Raw genomic sequence first — 20,368 nt, 5'->3', positions numbered from 1 at the left:
CAAAAGCATGGTTTCCCATCAAGAACCCTGCCCGTAGTGATTTACTGGCAGGGTTCTTGATGGGAAACCATGCTGCTGATTTTATGGAAATTCTTTTCATTTTTTGCTAATTTTCTTTTTGTTAATTTTTTAAAATTTATTTATTGGAGAGAGAGAGAACGAAATCAGGGGGAGCAGCAGGCAGAAGGAGAGGGAGACGCAATCTCCCCACTGAGCAAGGAGCCTGATGTGAGACTTGATTCCAGGTCCCTGGGACCATGACCTGAGCCAAAGGAAGATTCCCAACAGAGGTACCCAAGCACCCCTATTTTTTGCCAGTTTTCAAAAATGTTGGTGGCAGGATAAATGAGGAAAGAGCAGTACCAGATTAACCTATCTTCGGAAGAGAGTGTCTTTTGAAGAATATGCAAACCAGGACCCCCAAAATTCTAAGGATGAGTAAAGCCTTGTGAACCCTGAGAAGAGCTCCAGTGATCATGCTGATACCACCACCTCCCACATATTCATTTCTATTTGAGAACCACTATTTTAGGCCATTGCCCAAACCCAAACTGAGCTGAAAAATCAACTTGTAAGGAAGTTTCTCTCAACTTTCTTCCCATAGAGTTTTAAAATTCTATTTTTGAACATGCCAGTTTTGCTCTTATATTGTGATTATGGCACTCTCTGTGGGGTGTGTGTGTGTGTGTGTGTGTGTGTGATCTCAACTGCTAATTTACCAGTTTTCTATAGATAGGCTCCATGGCTTTCTCATTCTTACATCATAGCACTTAGCAATGCATTTAAAATTTTGGCTGCTAAGAGAAGAAATACACAAATATGTATCGACTCAAGCATAATTTCATTAACGGTGTTAAATCTTACCCTATATACATCAGAACTTCTGCCCTAATTACTCATCTGTTCAGTAACTATTTAGTGTGCAAACATGGTGTGCTAGTCCCTAAGCTAGATAGTAGAGATAGAAAGATTAAGAACACTTCCCTTACTTTAAGGAGCTCACTAGTGGGGAAAGGGACCAATGAAATAATTCAAAACAATGGGATGGAAGCCATGGAAATACAAACAGAGAGAGCCTTTGCCCCTGCCTTCATGAAAGTTAACTTGGGATATGTTCTATGCGTTCAGATTTTCATATGGAGCTTCCATGGAACAGTCAAGCGAAGACATCTAATAGATGGCAGAAGAGATCCAACTAGAAACAAAATGTTGAGAATCATCAGTCTAGAGATGACAGCCAAAGTCTTTGAATGGATGAAGTCACCGAAGAGGGAGCAAAGTAAGGAGAGGGAGGTTGGGATCTGAACTCTGGAGATCACCAACAGTAAACTGTAACTAGAATTAACAGGAGAGAATAACCAAAGCAGGGAAGTCCTGCCCCTAGGGGTTAGTAGTGGTGAGTTTATTTTATTTTTATTTATTTTTAATTTTTTCTTCCCTCCACCTCCCCTAGGAGTGATGACTTTTTTAATTAAGATTTTATTTATTTATTTGGCAGACAGAGATCACAAGTAGGCAGAGAGGCAGGCAGAGAGAGAGAGGAGGAAGCAGGCTCCCTGCTGAGCAGAGAGCCTGATGTGGGGCTCAATCCCAGGACCCTGGGACCATGACCTGAGCCGAAGGCAGAGGCTTTAACCCACTGAGCCACCCAGGCACCCCAGGAGAGGTGACTTTAAAGTCAGATTGTTTATGTCCCAGTCCTGACACCACTTATAAAATGTATGACCTTAGACTTTTACTTAAGTTTTACAAGCTTCAGTTTCTTCAACTAAATTATGGGAATAATAGGACCTAAGTCTCAGGGCTGTGTGAGGATTAAATGAGATAATTCGTTGAAGAAGACTTGTCATAGGAGATAAATCACTGAGTATTAATTACTATTTTTTCCTTATTATTTTTAAGTACAATCAAACCAGAAATAATAGATGTCCTAGAAAATGTCAAGAAGAGGAGAGTTAAAAAGAAAAAAAAAAAAAAAGGATAGAGGGGAAAGAGAAGAAGAAAGGGCAAAATGCCAGATTCCCACATGGTTCATCAAAGAGGAATGAAAAGTCCCACTGAAATTACAAACAAAGAAGGGATTAATGAGCTATACAGGAATAGCCACAGTGTACCAGTGCTATTTGGGTTGATTGTTGACGACAAGTCAGATGAACTTAATCAGTTTGAAACTGAGACTAAGTATATCTGAAATTCCCACAATTAAACATATAAATGATACCTTGGGGTGCCTGAGTGGCTCAGTCAGTTAAACCTACTCTTCATTTCAGCTGAGGTCATGATCTCAGGGTCATGAGATTGAGTCCCACATCAAGCTCATGCTCAGCACAGTCTCTTTGTCCCTCTCCTCTGATCCTCCCTCTGCTTGTGGTTTCTCTCTCTCACTCAAATAAATAAATAAATAAAATATCAAAAAATAAAATAAACTTACAAATGATGTCTTAAAAATTTCAATTCTGAATATTTTCCTTCTCTGAAAATCCCTCATTCCATTTCCAAAAGACCCTAATACCCAGTAGAACAAAAGAACCCTTGTTGCACACGGATTCTATTGTAATCTGTGGGAAAGCTGATTATTGAACCCAAGACTCTAAAATTCCAAACCTTTCTCTTAGGAGAGGAAGTTCTTGTTCTCAATTATATTTCACCAACTTTCCCTTAGTAAATAAGAAAGATGCCAGGCAGAGCTTCATGGACTGTGTGGCCACTGTGTTCCTTAGGGAAGAGTAAGTCTCCAGGGCGGGGCCAGTACAAACTTCTACCTGGCATCAAGACACTGGTTCTAAAAATATGAGGTCCACCATGAGACTCTGAGAGACCACTCACTTAACAAAGACTTCTTTTTTTTTTTTAAGATTTTATTTTTCTTATTTATTTGTCAGAGAGAGTAAGCACAGAGAGACAGAGTGTCAGGCAGAGGCAGAGGGAGAAGCAGGCTCCCTGCAGAGCAAGGAGCCCGATGCGGGACTGGATCCCAGGACGCTGGGATCACGACCTGAGCTGAAGGCAGCCGCTTAACCAACTGAGCCACCCAGGTGCCCAACAAAGACTTCTTGAGCACCAAACACTGGACATATGCTGCTAAAGGAAGATGCAAAGTTAGTATGAATTCTTCAAGCAGCTTGCAGTCCTAACAGAAAAGATGAGATAAATATGTTGGTAACTGTCAAACCAGAACTTGAAGAACTTGAATGGGATATGAAAGAAGTCCAAAGTGATTATTGAATTTTGCACAGCTAGAAAGATTATAAGATGTCAGACAATGAAAATTATTGAATGCCAGATCAAGAAAACTTGAACTTGAGGGGAGGAGTCAAGAGGGCGGAGAAGTAGCAGGCTGAGACTACTTCAGCTAGCAGGAGATCAGCTAGATAGCTTATCTAAAAATTGCAAACACCTGCAAATCTATCGGCAGATCAAAGAGAAGAACAGCAATTCTGGAAACAGAAAAACAACCACTTTCTGAAAGGTAGGACTGGCGGAGAAGTGAATCCAAAGCGACGGGAAGATAGACCCCGGGGAGAGGGGCTGACTCTCAGCAAGCGGCGGAGCAATGGAGCACAAATTCGGGACTTTTAAAAGTCTGTTCCGCTGAGGGACATCACTCCAGAGGCTAAACCGGGGCGAAGCCCACGCGGGGTCAGCGTGGCCTCAGGTCCTGCAGGGTCACAGAAGGATCAGGAGTGTCTGAGTGTCTCAGAGCTTGCGGGTATTGGAACGGGAAAGCCGGCTACAGAGACAGAGCCGACACTAAGCTCACAGCTCGGGCTTACCTTGAACCAGTTGCTTGGAGCTTGGAGCGCGGCCGGAGGTCAGGCAGACGGGAGTGACTGGGCGCTGTTCTCTGAGGGCGCACTGAGGAGTGGGGCCCCGGGCTCTCAGCTTCTCCCGGCCAGAGACCAGGAGGCCGCCATTGTATTCCCGTCCTCCGGAACTCTACGGAAAGCACTCAGGGAACAAAAGCTCCTGAAAGCAAACCCAGGGGGATTACTCAGCCCGGCCCCTGGTAAGGGCGGTGCAATTCCGCCTGGGGCAAAGACACTTGAAAATCACTACACCAGGCCCCTCCCCCAGAAGATCAACAAGAGATCCAGCGAAGACCAAGTTTGTACAAAGGAGTGCAGTTTCAATACCAAGGAGAGCTGCAGAAGTCCAGAGGAAGAGGAGAAAGCAAAGCACGGAACTCATGGCTTTCTCCCTGTGATTTTTTAATCTTGCAGTTAATTGAATTTTTTTCTTTTTCATTTTTTTTCTCTTCTGCTAAATTTTCTTTAACTTTGACCCTTTACTTTCTTAACGTTTTTTAACTAGTTTAATATATATATTTTTTTCTTTTTTATACTTTTCTTTCTTCATTTTCTTTTTTTAATTCTTTTCTTTTCTTTTTTTTTTTTTCCTTTCTTTTTGAACCTCTTTTTACCCCCTTTCTCCCCCCTCACGATTTGGGATCTCTTCTGATTTGTTTAAGCATATTTTCCAGGGACTGTTGCAACCATTTTAGTATTTTACTTGCTCCTTCATATACTCTTATCTGGACAAAATGACAAGGCAGAAAAATTCACCACAAAAAAAAGAACAAGAGGCAGTACCGAAGGCTAGGGACCTAATCAATACAGACATTGGTAATATGTCAGATCTAGAGTTCAGAATGACAATTCTCAAGGTTCTAGCCGGGCTCGAAGAAGGCATGGAAGATATTAGAGAAACCCTCTCGGGAGGTATAAAAGCCCTTTTTGGAGAAATAAAAGAAATAAAACCTTACCAAGTTGAAATCAAAAAAGCTATTAATGAGGTGCGATAAAAAATGGAGGCTCTCACTGCTAGGATAAATGAGGCAGAAGAAAGAATTAGCGATATAGAAGACCAAATAACAGAGAATAAAGAAGCTGAGCAAAAGAGGGACAAACAGCTACTGGACCACAAGGGGAGAATTTGAGAGATAAGTGACACCATAAGACGAAACAACATTAGAATAATTGGGATTCCAGAAGAAGAAGAAAGAGAGAGGGGAGCAGAAGGTATACTGGGAGAATTTCCCCAATATGGCAAAGGGAACGAGCATGAAAATTCAGGAGGTTCAGAGAACGCTCCTCAAAATCAATAAGAATAGGCCCACACCCCATCACCTAATAGTAAAATTTACAAGTCTCAGTGACAAAGAGAAAATCCTGAAAGCAGCCCGGGAAAAGGAGTCTGTAACATACAATGGTAAAAATATTAGATTGGCAGCAGACTTATCCACAGAGACCTGGCAGGCCAGAAAGAGCTGGCATGATATCTTCAGAGCACTAAACGAGAAAAACATGCAGCCAAGAATACTATATCCAGCTAGGCTATCATTGAAAATAGAAGGAGAGATTAAAAGCTTCCAGGACAAACAAAAACTGAAAGAATTTGCGAACACCAAACCAGCTCTACAGGAAATATTGAAAGGGGTTCTCTAAGCAAAGAGAGAGCATACAAGTGGTAGATCAGAAAGGAACAGAGACAATATACAGTAACAGTCACCTTACAGGCATTACAATGGCACTAAATTCATATCTCTCAATAGTTACCCTGAATGTTAATGGGCTAACTGCCCCAATCAAAAGACACAGGGTATCAGAACGGATAAAAAAATAAAACACATCTATATGTTGCCTCCAAGAAACTCATTTTAAGCCCGAAGACACCTCCACATTTAAAGTGAGGGGGTGGAAAAGAATTTACCATGCTAATGGACATCAGAAGAAAACAGGAGTGGCAATCCTTATATCAGATCAATTAGATTTTAAGTCAATGACTATAATAAGAGATGAGGAAGGATACTATATCATACTCAAAGTGTCTGTCCAACAAGAAGATCTAATAATTTTAAATATCTATGCCCCCAACATGGGAGCAGCCAACTATATAAACCAATTAATAACAAAATCAAAGAAACACATCAACAATAATACAATAATAGTAGGGGACTTTAACACTCCCCTCACTGAAATGGACAGATCATCCAAGTAAAAGATCAACAAGGAGATAAAGGCCTTAAACGACACACTGGATCAGATGGACATCACAGATATATTCAGAACATTTCATCCCAAAGCATCAGAATACACATTCTTCTCTAGTGCACATGGAACATTCTCCAGAATAGATCACATCCTCGGTCCTAAATCAGGACTCAACCGGTATCAAAAGATTGGAATCATTCCCTGCATATTTTCAGACCACAATGCTCTGAAGCTAGAACTCAACCACAAGAGGAAGTTTGGAAAGAACCCAAATACATGGAGACTAAACAGCATCCTTCTAAAGAATGAATGGGTCAACCGGGAAATTAAAGAAGAATTGAAAAAAATCATTCAAACAAATGATAATGAAAATACAACGGTTCAAAATCTGTGGGACAAAACAAAGGCAGTCCTGAGAGGAAAATATATAGCAGTACAAGCCTTTCTCAAGAAACAAGAAAGGTCTCAGGTGCACAACCTAACCCTACACCTAAAGGAGCTGGAGAAAGAACAAGAAAGAAACCCTAAGCCCAGCAGGAGAAGAGAAATCATAAAGATCAGAGCAGAAATCAATGAAATAGAAACCAAAAAAAAACAATAGAACAAATCAACGAAACTAGGAGCTGGTTCTTTGAAAGAATTAATAAAATTGATAAACCCCTGGCCCGACATATCAAAAAAAAAAGAGAAAAGACCCAAATAAATAAAATCATGAATGAAAGAGGAGAGATCACAACTAAAACCAACAAAATACAAACTATTATAAGAACATACTATGAGCAACTCTACACCAACAAATTTGACAATCTGGAAGAAATGGATGCATTCCTAGAAACATATAAACTACCACAACTGAACCAGGAAGAAATAGAAAGCCTTAACAGACCAATAACCAGTAAGAAGATGGAAAAAGTCATTAAAAATCTCCAAACAAACTAAAGCCCAGGGCCAGACGGCTTCCTGGGGGAATTCTACCAAACATTTAAAGAAGAACTAATTCCTATTCTCCTGAAACTGTTCCAAAAAATAGAAATGTAAGGGTAACTTCCAAACTCATTTTATGAGGCCAGCATCACCCTGATCCCAAAACCAGACAAGGATCCCATCAAAAAAGAGAGCTATAGACCAATATCCTTGATGAACACAGATGTGAAAATTCTCACCAAAATACTAGCCAATAGGATTCAACATTACATTAAAAGGATTATTCACCACGACCAAGTGGTGCAATATTTATTCCAGGGCTGCAAGGTTGGTTCAACATCTGCAAATCAGTCAATGTGATACAACACATCAATAAAAGAAAGCACAAGAACCATATGATACTCTCAATAGACGCTGAAAAAGCATTTGACAAAGTACAGCATCCCTTCCTGATCAAAACTCTTCAAAGTGTAGGGATAGAGGGCACATACCTCAATATTATCAAAGCCATTTATGAAAAACCCACCACAAATATCATTCTCAATGGAGAAAAACTGAAAGCTTTTCCGCTAAGGTCAGGAACATGGCAGGGATGTCCATTATCACCACTGGTATTCAACATAGTACTAGAAGTCCTAGCCTCAGCAGTCAGACAACAAAAGGAAATTAAAGGCATCCAAATCGGCAAAGAAGAAGTCAAACTAGCACTCTTTGAAAATGATATGATACTATATGTGGAAAACCCAAAAGACTCCACTCTAAAACTGCTAGAACTTGTACAGGAATTCAGTAAAGTGTCAGGATATAAAATCAATGCACAGAAATCAGTTGCATTTCTCTACACCAACAACAAGACAGAAGAAAGAGAAATTAAGGAGTCAATCCCATTTACAATTGCACCCCAAACCATAAGATACCTAGAAATAAACCTAACCAAAGAGGCTAAGAATCTATACTTGGAAAACTATAAAGTACTCATGAAAGAAATTGAGGAAGACACAAAGAAATGGAAAAATGTTCCATGCTCCTGGATTGGAAGAATAAATATTGTGATAATGTCTATGCTACCTAAAGCAATCTACATATTTAATGCAATTCCTATCAAAGTACCATCCATCTTTTTCAAAGAAATGGAACAAATAACCCTAAAATTTATATGGAACCAAAAAAGACCTCGAATAGCCAAAGGGATATTGAAAAAGAAAGCCAAAGTTTGTGGCATCACAATTCTGGACTTCAAGTTCTATTACAAAGCTGTCATCATCAAGACAGCGTGGTACTGGCACAAAAGCAGACACATAGATCAATGGAACAGAGTAGAAAGCCCAGAAATAGACCCTCAACTCTATGGTCAACTAATCTTTGACAAAGCAGGAAAGAATGTCCAATGGAAAAAAGACTGCCTCTTCAATAAATGGTGTTAGGAAAATTGGACAGCCACATGCAGAAAAATGAAATTGGACCATTTCCTTACACCACACACAAAAATAGACTCAAAATGGATGAAGGACCTCAATGTGAGAAAGGAATCCATCAAAATCCTTGAGGAGAACACAGGCAGCAACCTCTTCGAACTTAGCCGCAGCAACATCTTCCTAGGAACATCGCCAAAGGCAAGGGAAGCAAGGGCAAAAATGAACTATTGGGATTTCATCAAGATCAAAAGCTTTTGCACCACAAAGGAAACAGTTAACAAAATCAAAAGACAACTGACAGAATGGGAGAAGATATTTACAAACGGCATATCAGATAAAGGGCTAGTGTCCAAAATCTATAAAGAATTTAGCAAACTCAACACCCAAAGAACAAATAATCCAATCAAGAAATGGGCAGAGGACATGAACAGACATTCTGCCAAGAAGACATCCAGATGGCCAACAGACTCATGAAAAAGTGCTCCATATCACTCGGCATCAGGGAAATACAAATCAAAACCACAATGAGATATCACCTCACACCAGTCAGAATGGCTAAAATCAACAAGTCAGGAAATGACAGATGCTGGCGAGGATGCGGAGAAAGGGGAACCCTCCTCCACTGTTGGTGGGAATGCAAGCTGGTGAAACCACTCTGGAAAACATGGAGGTTCCTCAAAATGTTGAAAATAGAACTGCCCTATGACCCAGCAATTGCACCCAGCAATTTAGGGTAAATTGGTATTTACCTTAAAGATACAAACGTAGTGATCCGAAGGGGCACGTGCACCCGAATGTTTATAGCAGCAATGTCCACAATAGCAAAACTATGGAAAGAACCTAGATGTCCATCAACAGATGAATGGATAAAGAAGAAGTGATATATATACACAATGGAATACTATGCAGCCATCAAAAGAAATGAAATCTTGTCATTTGCGACAACATGGTTGGAACTAGAGCGTATCATGCTTAGCGAAATAAGTCAAGCGGAGAAAGACAACTATCGTATGATCTCCCTGATATGAGGAAGTGGTGATGCAACATGGGGGCTTAAGTGGGTAGGAGAAGAATAAATGAAACAAGATGGGATTGGGAGGGAGATAAACCATAAGTGACTCTTAATCTCACAAAACAAACTGAGGGTTGCTGGGGGGGAGGGGGGTTGGGAGAAGGGGGGTGGGGTTATGGACATTGGGGAGGGTATGTGCTTTGGTGAGTGCTGTGAAGTGTGTAAACCTGGTGATTCACAGACCTGTACCCCTGGGGATAAAAATATATGTTTATAAAAAATAAAAAATTAAAAAAAAAGAAAACTTGAACTTTATTTAATTTACAGTGAGGAGCTCTTTTTTTTAAAAAAATTATTTATTTGAGAGAGACAGAGAGAGAGTGCACAGTGGAAAGGGCAGAGAGAGAGGGAGAGAGAATTTAGGCAGACTCCACACTGAGTGTAGAGTCCCATGTGGTGCTTGATCTCATGACCCTGCCCCTGAGATCAAAACCTAAGCTGAACCTAGGAATTGGATGTTTAACCGAGGGCATCACCCAGGCCCGCCACAGGGAGGAATGCTTAAATGATTTTCTGGCAGGACTTGAGATGTTCACTGACCCACAAATACCATAAAATCTAAACCTTGGGAGCCAGAAAGTTCAAGACTGAATATGCAGGGCTAGGAAACTAGGCAGATAGAATTGATGGCTAAGATCAGATGGAAATGCATAAGCATACTGAAGTAGAGAATAGTTGTAAAAAGACTACAAATATGTATACGTTCAGGGCCAAAATGTAAAAAAAAAAAAAAATAAAAAGAGTCAGTGAAGAAAAAGAAATAGAAATAGAAGAGGATATAATTGGATTTTTACAAGAGAGAAAACCAGAGAAACACATTAAAAAAGGATTTCCAGGATGAGACGAAAAGAAAATGAGGTAAACAGCATTTGCTATAATCTGATAAGTGCTTCACTGAATGGTTTCCCGTTTATTTATCCCAAATGCCTCTAGGATAAACGTTACTATTTCCTGCAGAGGTGGACAAGAAGGCTCTAAGCCACCTGTTGAAAAGCCTCATGGCAGATAGGTGATAGAAATTCACACTCCTGCTCACCAGGTTGGCCCCACTGAATCAACAGTGAGAAATACTGGACAGAGAAGCAGCGAGTCAAAACCCCAATCCAATTCTTATGTTCACTCCCAGGGCAACATGTGATAAGCCATTTCACGCCCATAAATTTCAGGCTTTTCATATATTTAGTGAGGTGTTGAACTAGATCATGTACTCTATAATGTTCCTTTTTAGTTCTGATATTTTATGATTCTACAGTTTTATGATTTTACAGTAAATTCTGGAGAGGATACAGAGGAAATGGATACAAACTAAGAAGATGACTAGCATCAACAAAAACAACTGGGACTTCTTTTCATCTGAAAATGAGGGAGAGAACAAAATGATTAAACATATAAAGCTGGAGATACTGCACTTAGAAGGCAGAGGAGACAATTTCAAGACTGGTTGGATATTAGGTGGAGGAAGGTAGACAAATAAAAATGACTATCAGATGTTTGAGGAACCATAAATCAATTGGGCTGCTTTTGACATACAAATTTTAAAGTTTGAACTTCCATGGGAACTGTTCAATGAATGATCAGAGAACTTCCAGAGAGAGAGAGTATCCGTGATGGGTGGGGGAGAAACAGGGGAAGGGGGAGACTGGAGGAAAGAATCTCAAGCAGATTCTGCACTGGAGCCGAACCTGGGGCTCAATCTCACCACTCTGAGATCATGACCTGAGAAACCAAGAGTCCTGTGCTCAACGCTGTACCACCCAGGCACACTTTAGCTTTTCTACTTCTCTTAAAGAAAGGGAAGAAGGGGAAGATGTGTTTAGATAAGTTAGCTTCCAAATAAATCTGTTTAAGGGGCAGTGCTCCTGGGTGGTTCAGTTGGTTAAGCATCTGACATTGACTCAGGTCGTATCTCTGCACGGTAGGTGTTGGGATCAAGTCCCATGTAGGGCTTCCTGCCTGGTGGGGAGTCTGCTTGTCCCTCTCCCTCTTCCTCCCCTCCTCCCTCAACTTCTACACATGTGCTCTCTCTAACTCTCTCTCTCTCTTTCAAATAAAAAAATAAAATCTTTTAAAATACATCAAATAAATTTGTTTACAACTTTATGAACCAAGTTCAGGGTCCATTTGGAAAAAGGCAGAATCTTCACAATTTCCATAGTGCAGATCTATGGTCTGGAACATATAACTGGACTGCATAGTTAAGTGAATTCAGACTCTGATAGCACTTTTAAAAGACAGCCTCATATCCTGATCTGGTGAACACAGTAAAGGCCTTCAAGTCAAGATACCTCAGCTGTAGTCCTCTCTCTGCCAATAATTAGTGGAGTGACAATAGACAGAGTTATTCACATGTGTGTGCCCCAATTTATTAACCTGTAAAATCGTAAAATTAGTAGGTACTTCATAGGTAAAATCACCTATCTTAGTGGTAGGTTCTCAAAAGATGGTGGATAAAGGGAGCTGGTTAAGTCAAATCATCTGTTCAGGCTCTTAAGTTTGGTAATATCCACTACTTATTCATTCAACTTAAAAATATATATGCCTTCCTTATTGTGCTTAATGATTTTGAAAAATGATTAAACATTATTTCTCAAAGAAAATCAAAGCAATTGTATGTTAGAGTATGTTGTTCAGTGTGTTGGAGTATGTTGTTCAGTGTGTTAGAGTATGTTGTTGTTTGAAACCCTCTTTGGTTCTGACATGCATTTAGAGTCTTCCTCTCCATGCCAGTCATCACCAGCCACTGAATTATCTGTCTAAATGGAACTAACATCCAGTTTTAACAGTTTACTCCTTGGAGATAAAGACCCAGTGTGTCAAAAGTCTATACAGATAAGGTTACTGTCAGGGTATAAGGGATCAGTCACGACCAAAGTTCTAGTTTAGTTATCCTTTTCCAAAGGAAAACATACTTATGTCTGAATTCAAAACCAATATTCTCATATACTACACCTTTGAGGAAAAAAAAATATTTTTTTTCTATTGTGGTTTTGTTTGCCAGTTTGTTTTAATCAACCGTCTCTAATTGTTTACTCAGCCTTGTGTCAGAGAAAGTTCATGGCAGTCTGGAATTCAACCTCAGACCAAGGTCCTTCTCCGTAGCTGAGGCACTTGCACAATTAACCTCAGAGGGAGGATGCTATTCTGAAGGTCCCTTACCCCAGACCTTTGATATGTGTTGGGGAGAGGGCACTTAGGAACTTAGGCTTTAATGTAGATACTTCAAACAAAATTATGGAGCCTCCAAGTCAGAATGTGAAGACAACACCATTATTATCTTTAGGAAGATTTCACATTTCTGAAGAATATGGCTTCCTTCTTCCTAATCCTCTGGTAAGTATAGAGCCTTGGACCAGGGCAGAATAGGTTTCTCAAGATGCCGATTTGTTCCTTCTTTTGTTTGCTAAATTTATGTGGTCATTGGGAGACAGGTGATCTAAATCCCTGGACAAGACACAACGACTTAACATATAATTATAAACAAAAGAAAAGTGACAGTCCCGGCTCAGCACAGAACAGCTCAAACAGAATGTTTTAAGGTCAGCCGCTTTTAGTAGATTGTCAGTCAGTCCAATAAACTTATGAGAGGGGGTATAGCTCAGGGGTAGAGCATTTGACTGCAATAAACTTATGAGAAAATCTGTAGTTACTAAGGAAAAGTCGGAACTTATAGATCAATTAAAAGAACAAATCAGTTTTTCTTGGCTTGCTAGTGGGAGAGCGAAAAGAACTCTGGAGGTCGGGGTACTTTGGGCATTGGTGGGAGGAATCAGATATTCACAGACATTGATGAGAAGAGGAAGTAATCCTTGAGAACTAACAATACTTATTTCTTAATTGTACTGAAGTTACAATGTAATGCAATTCTTTCATTACTTAACTTTTAACAGCACCGCTTACTCTCTCGAATGTTAAGCTGTAAGACTGCCTAGAAACCATCCTGTCCTAACTTCCTGCTTTTACATTTGGGTTACCTAAAGTTCAGAGGAAGTGACTTGCCAAAGTCATGTAGTGTCAAAAGCAGAACTAGTACTCAAGGCTCTTAAAACCTTTTTTTCCTACTACATCATAGATAAGGTCCAAACTACTTGGTTGAGAGTGAGGGGTCCAATATTGCACTTATTGCAATAACTTAATAGATCCAATTCCTCCCCACAAGCCTAATTTGTCATTTAACTACGATTAAAGAATGGTCTAGAATTCAATGAGCTTTTATTGACTACCTACTCTCATGCTCATTTACTTTCAACCGTTCTTTGAGGAATACCGATGAAGATATCATCTATTCATTGGTTTCGAAAGCTGTCTGTAGAGCTGTTAGTCGAGAGAACAGGTCTTAGAGCTACAAGTAACTTGAACATCAGAAGTAATGACTTCAGCATGTTGTGGAGAGTAGGGCTGTAGCCCAGAGTACAGATTGTATTCTCTGACTGCCACTGGGGTGACCAAGAATTTGCTATTGCCAGGGACTTAATGGAGTCCCGAGATGTGGGTCTTTCAGGGCTAAAGCAGGAAAATCCCGGGCAAACCAGAAGGGGTCAGTTGCCCTGACTTGAACTTACTAACTCTTGTAATCCTGTGTTTATCACAAGAACTGCCTGACCCTGTTTTCACATGGAGTGGATGGAGATCTAGTGCCCCTCCCACCGGACTGCTGTGGAATGAAACATTTAAATAAATCCAATCTAGAAGCAGTTCTCCTGCCCTTCAGTCCAATGCTCATTACGAACTCCATTCTATGTGTAAAACTTGATTCGGGAATATTCTCACCATCCCCGGTTCACAAGGAAGAAAAGGCCAACAGGCTAACACACTCTTATTGGGATTGAATGTATACACTAAGCTGAGGAAAAATAATCTTATAACGTATGTAACTTCATGACACCACAATGATTGAGTTCCACTCAGTGTTTCCTTCTTGACAAATAAGAAAACTAGATAAGAAACAATAACTGGTATCCAGTGTTTGTGATATCCGGAGCCAGATCGTGTTTATCTTGTGACTTGGTTAATGGATAACCCCTTAGAAAAAATTTCCATTTCTGAGTTTATACAAGAAAAAAAAAAATTCCCTGGCAAACTGGGCCTTCTTTAGGGTAGTCATATGTCAGATTTCTGAAAATGTGAGTCTGTGTTTCAGTTTTAGTTTCCTTTGATTTGTGTGAAAATTTTAAACATCTCTGTTTCTGGGAAGAGGTTTGAGGAAGAAGTTCTAATCAGAATCTGCCCCAGGTTGCTCCGTCCATCAGAAGGGATTTTTGCCATCAGTGGTATGAGGCAGCTGGTGTCAAGAGAGGTGTTGAAATTGATCACAAATTAGGAAATGTCTAACACTGACTTTGCTAAGGGCACAAACAGGTCTTGCTTCCCTTTAGTGTAAAGGCAAGTGATGGGAGAGCTTTTCTATCATGTCAACTAACCTAAAGATACTCTTTCGGCAAGCTTGGATGCTTACTATGAATATTTACTTCAAGACTCTGAAGAAAACAGTCAAGCTAACGAATAAGCAAATATTGTGGCTTTAGGGAAGGTGGCTGGCTCCAAGAGTGTTAAATACTCAACCCCACTGTTTCTGTCCCCTCTCAAATATTTCCTGGGGCTAATGTTTCAGTGTGGGAAATGTACATCTGTCAGGCTCCTGTCCATAAATATGTTGCAAAAATCATTTGCCAGATCATGTGTCCTGTGCCTCTGTATGTGTGTTTGGGTGGAGGGAGGTGGGAAGTCATTTTTCTTTAGACATAAAGAATACAAGGAAACCAGTCTGGCAGAAAAGGAGGGACCTACAGTAGATGACAGCCATAGATTAGATGAGTACGTAACAGAGATCTCCAATGTTAGGCTCAGGAATCTGTATTTCACGCATCTGGCAACTGAGATAACCCAGCTGGTGTTTGAATATTTTCCCAGCAGGATGTTAAGTGCAGGGTGAATTGGAGCAGCAGTTCCTGGACTGCACACCAAAATCATTTGGAGGGCTTTAAAAAATACTGACGCCAGAGCCCCACCCCAACAGTTAATTCAGAATCTCCAGGCTAAATGGTTTCTGCTTGAAAGCTACAAAATGCATCGAGGACAATGCAGGTCCAGGCTGGAGATGAAGGCTATAGAAATAAAGTTGTCATGGCTACAAGAAGCACTGAGTAGAGCTCAGAAGTAATTTCAGTACAAAACCAAAGGATGCTTCTGTGATCATAAGCTTCTTGTCAACTATTATCTTTGATTTACTATCCTTACAAGGGCAGGAAAAACACTTGATTCTTTCCTTCCTTTCTTTCTTTTTTTTAAACAGTTCCAAGCTAAAGCGTTAGTTCCCAGGCTTCATCCAGAAGTAACTCACAAGTGGAGAAGAAATGATGGAATTAGAATATCACTATCTCTCCAAATGTACTAAATCAAATGTAGGCATAGCTGTCACACACACACACACACACACACACACACACACACACACACAAAAGGCCACAGACAGCCCCGTTCTTCACTACACACTCCTGCTCCAAGTAACATTTGACCGTGGTGGGTGCTGGTGGGTGTGAGAGAAGTCCAGTCCTGCTCCTGCAATTCTGGTCTGCTGGGGGTGTTTCTCTAATGGGGAGGACAGGATGGTCAGTGGAGTCACAGACTATGCAGGAGGACTGCCATTAGGGGAACCTCCTGAGAAAAGCTTTGCTGAGGAGTGAGTTAGGGGAAATTGGATGGGGAGACAAACCATGAGAGACTGTGGGCTCTGAGAAACAAACTGAGGGTTTTGGAGAGGAGGGGGATGGGGGGTTGGGTGAGCCTGCTGGTGGGTATTAGGGAGGGCATGGTGTGGTGCATAAACAATGAATTCTGGAACACTGAAAAGAAATAAAATGAAAAAAAATTTTTTTTTACTGAGCCCAGCCTGAAGGAGAAAGGCAGCACTGGGCACTGGGAGGGGGGCGGTGGTTAAGAGTGGGAAGAAGACAAGAAATGCATTTGTGAATCAGATGTTGTCCCTGCATTCTAATCCTCTTTGGAATGCAGGCTGTGCTGTAGGTATCAGAGAAGGAAAAAGATGTGATCTGACCAGCCCTTATTAAGAAGGTTCTGAAGGGCAGCAGCAGGGGTGTTGGGGGGGAGGCACATCTGGAGTTGGCAGGTGGCAGCTACTGGAGAAGGAGCGACAGCCTGGAGGTAAAGGCACCAGCAGCAAAGGAAAGGAGGCAGGAGCATGAGGTCTTCCATCTGGAATGGGTGGGAGGGTGCTTTCTGTCAAAAAGATTCTAGCGCTGAATGGGAATTTAGCTGAAGGAGGAGGACTATAATGCTAAAGGGTCTACAGGATGACATATGGGCAATGATAGAAAGGATTAAAGCTGTTCTGGAGAAGAGAAGCTTTAAAGAGTTTCGAGGTGATCCTGGTGCATACCAGAAGTGATGGGGAAAGCTTCCTGGAGAAGACAGAACTTGGAGCAAGTTTGCAAGGTTAACTGGTCGGTTTGGATAGACAGAGGGGTCTCCCACACATCATCTTACCTAGACATAGTTTTAATGTTCTTTCTATTGGTTTGTCATATTTTATTTTCTTACGGATTGCTTCGGTAGCATTATTAACCACTTATTTGGGGTTTTTTTCTTAGTTTAATTTTGATCAAAATATTTATTAAACATATTTTATGTGGGGAAAAAAAAGGAATATCACCATCTTATTAAAACCAGTGACATAATGGACGGAGGAAAGAATTGTCAATGGCGGCTCAGGACCAGACACAATGCATCTCCTAAGAGAAGTGCACATTCCTCACTGCCTGTGAACTATTCTGGACAAAAATTCTGATGAGGCTGGCGGTTCTTCTGATGGCTCAGCGTTCTCAAAGATGATCTTTGTCCAGGGCTCAGAAGTTCTCACGGTTTGGCAATAAACCCATAACTGATCCTTTAGCGTACACACACACACACACACACACACACACACACAGGAAACAAACTGAGGATTGTCGGAGGGGACATGGGTGGGGAGATGGGGTCACTGGTTGATGGGCACTGAGGAGGGCACTTGATGTGATAAGTACTGGCTGTTACATGCAACTGATGAATCACTAAATTCTACCCCTGAAACTAATAATACACTATATGTTAACTAAATTGAATTTAAATTTAAAAAATTTAAAAAAAAAAAGGAAAAGGGGAATTTTAAGTGTGCCATGGAGCAGGAGAAAAGGACTGATGCCAATAGTCTTAGGGATGTTGGGAACTTTATTCTTTTTTTGGACTTTTTTTTTCATTTTTTAATTTAAAATTTAGGTAATTAACATACAGTGCAATATTGGTTTCTGGAATAGAATTCAGTGATTCATCACTTACAAAGGACACCCAGTGCTCATCATAACAAGTGCCCTCCTTCATACCCATCACCTGTCTAGCCCATTCCCCTGCCCACCTCTCTCCATCTCCCCTCAGTTTGTTCTCTGTCATTAAGAGCCTCTTATGGCTTGTTTCCCTCTCTCCTTTTTCTCTTTCCCCCCTTACCTGTGTTCATCTGCTTTCTTTCTTAAATTCCAGATATGAGTGAAATCATATATTTGTCTTTCTCTGACCGACCTATTTCATTTAGCTTAATAAAACCTAACTCCCTCCTTGTCATTGCAAATGATAAGATTTCATTTTTTGATGGAACAGTACTATCCCATTGTATTTAGATACCACATCTTCTTTATCCATTCATTAGTTGATGGACATTTGGGCTCTCTCCATAGTTCGTCTCTTGTTGATAATACTGCTATAAACATCTGGGTGCTTCTCATTTCAAAAACTGCCTTTTGTTTTGTTGTTTCCTTCACTGTGAAGTCCCAATAGTTCACTGAACTTTATTCTTTTATAGGGATCAAATAACTATTTGGGAAAAAGAGACACATATATACTGCCCTGTAGAAATTCACAATCCTTGATGGAACCCCAGATGCTTAGAAGGAGGAATAGAAAAATAATTGCTTCAGTACTATTTTGTAGCATTGGAGGCTATAGTTTTCAGATAGAAGTTGTAGGTAGGAAATATTCAAATATTTTCTTGAGAAATTATTGCCACCTCCCCTAGTTTCTGGAGCATGCCTGATCATGTTGAAGGGGGATTTGAGGTAGTGATGGCAATAAAGTACAGGCAGAGACCAAGAGATCAGATTTCATAATAGGTAATGTAGATCAATATGAAAAAATGTGTTTGGGAGAAGGAAGATTGGATGGTGTAATTCTGTACCAAAATTAAGGAACCAAGAAAGGTCGGGGCAGGGGGGTGGCTGGGTGGCTCAGTCAATCAGCTGCCTTCGGCTCAGGTTACAATCCCAGAATCCTGGGATTGAGCTCCACATCAGACTCCCTGCTCAGCAGGGAGTCTGCTTCTCTCTCTGCCCCTCACTCCACTCTCATGCTTTCTCTCTCTCTCTCAAATAAATAAATAAAATATCAAAAAATAAAAAAATAAAGGAACCAAGAAAGGTAAGTCGAGCCAAAGGGGAAATTGGCAGACAGAGATAAGCAAGTAGAAGCAGGGGTAGCTAAGACAGTCCTCTGAACACTGGAATTTTAAACACTGATGCCACTTTAAGTTTTCTGGTGCAGGAAATCTCAGCTGCAGAGAAACGTGACGATAAGGGGAGACAAGCTGACAGATGCTAAGAAAGAATGAAAAAATTGGCCATAGGAAAATACAAATATGCTCTTTTCACTCAAAAGGAGGCTCAGGGCATTTATTTGTTTCCCTGGACTGCTGCGACCAAGTTATCACAGTTTGGTGGCTTAAAACAACAGAAATGTATGCTCACAGAATGCTGGAGAGCAAGTCTGAAGTCAGGGTGTTGGCCAGACTAGTTTCCCTCCGGAAGCTCTGCAGAATCCCTACTGGCCTCCCCTGTCTTCCTGTGGCTCCAGGTTTTCCACTTTCATGGCAGAAGAGCTCCATTCTCGGTGTCAACCTCCATGTGGCCTTCTTTGTGTCTCTATCTTCTTCCTCCTCACTGTCACTCTTCTGAGGACACTTGTCCTTGGAGCCACCTTAATCCAAGATGATCTCATCTTGCAATCATTAACTCAACTACACCTTTTCCCAGATAAGGTCACTTTCGCAGTTTCCACGTGGGTCTAACTTTCTCTCTCTTTCTCTCTTACTTACTCTCTATTTTCTCTCTCTTTCTCTCCTTCCTCCCTCCCTTCTTTCCTTCCTACTTTCCTTCCTTCGTGGAGGCATACATTCACTCCACCATGGGAGTGAGGTGAAAAGATAAAAGCATTCCAGGGAGAGAGGGACCTGAGCAACCAGAAATACGATTGTCCTAAGATCTCCACCATGCACGCATGGGACGGTGAAGACAACAAAGCAGGTTCACGGCCAAGCCGAGAGCCAAATACGGGGCTGGATCCTAGGTCCCGGGGATCATGACCCGAGCCGAAGGCAGACACCTAACAACTGAGTCACCCAGGCACCCCTGGCTCATTATCATCAAGCCTACTAATTTAATTTCAACATTCTTTTTTTAAAACTCTATAAATACTCAGTTTAACAAGTGCTTTTGAACCAACTTTTCCATCTTGCTGATTTCCTCATTAAGGAACCAAATGTATTTTGGACATACATTCTCTATTTGTGTCAGCAATTTTTTTAACTTTTTGAAAATTATACTTTGACAGAGGTGTAATAGGAAATCGGTTTTTATAAAGGAAAGAAAGCCAAAAATTTTATTATCTTTGCCCATCCCATGCCTGGATCTTCCAGTTATTGGAATGAGAGTAAGAAAAACACACAAGTTTCAGTCTTCTACCCAGTTACACCCATCTTCCAACCCCCTATGTCCTCCATTCTCCCTGTGTTTACTCCAAGGTGGTTGGTGTTAGTGCACTGAACTCTGAGTCAGAGTAGGTTGGGTAACCTCAGGAAAGCAGAAAGTCATCCAACATCCCTGGGCTCTATTTCAAGATGGAAATGAGGTAATATGTTCTTTTGTTATTATTTT

At 40.8% G+C, this 20,368-nt stretch overlaps 1 protein-coding gene across 2 annotated transcripts in view; it reads left to right on the top strand.

The window, feature by feature from the left end:
* The first annotated feature begins 12,505 nt into the window (after positions 1-12,505).
* The window catches only part of IDO2 (indoleamine 2,3-dioxygenase 2), a 54,598-nt gene continuing 46,735 nt past the window's right edge, over positions 12,506-20,368 (top strand). For both annotated transcript variants that reach the window (XM_032329211.1, XM_032329210.1), the window contains exon 1: positions 12,506-12,731. In XM_032329211.1, coding sequence (XP_032185102.1) covers positions 12,633-12,731 — 99 coding nt within the window. In that variant the 5' untranslated portion in view covers positions 12,506-12,632. The remainder of the gene's footprint in view (positions 12,732-20,368) is intronic.

Source organism: Mustela erminea, chromosome 21, assembly GCF_009829155.1.
Source record: "Mustela erminea isolate mMusErm1 chromosome 21, mMusErm1.Pri, whole genome shotgun sequence".
Taxonomy (NCBI): Eukaryota; Metazoa; Chordata; class Mammalia; order Carnivora; family Mustelidae; genus Mustela; species Mustela erminea.
Note: the sequence above shows the minus strand (reverse complement) of the source record. Positions and strands in the feature narration are given on the sequence as shown.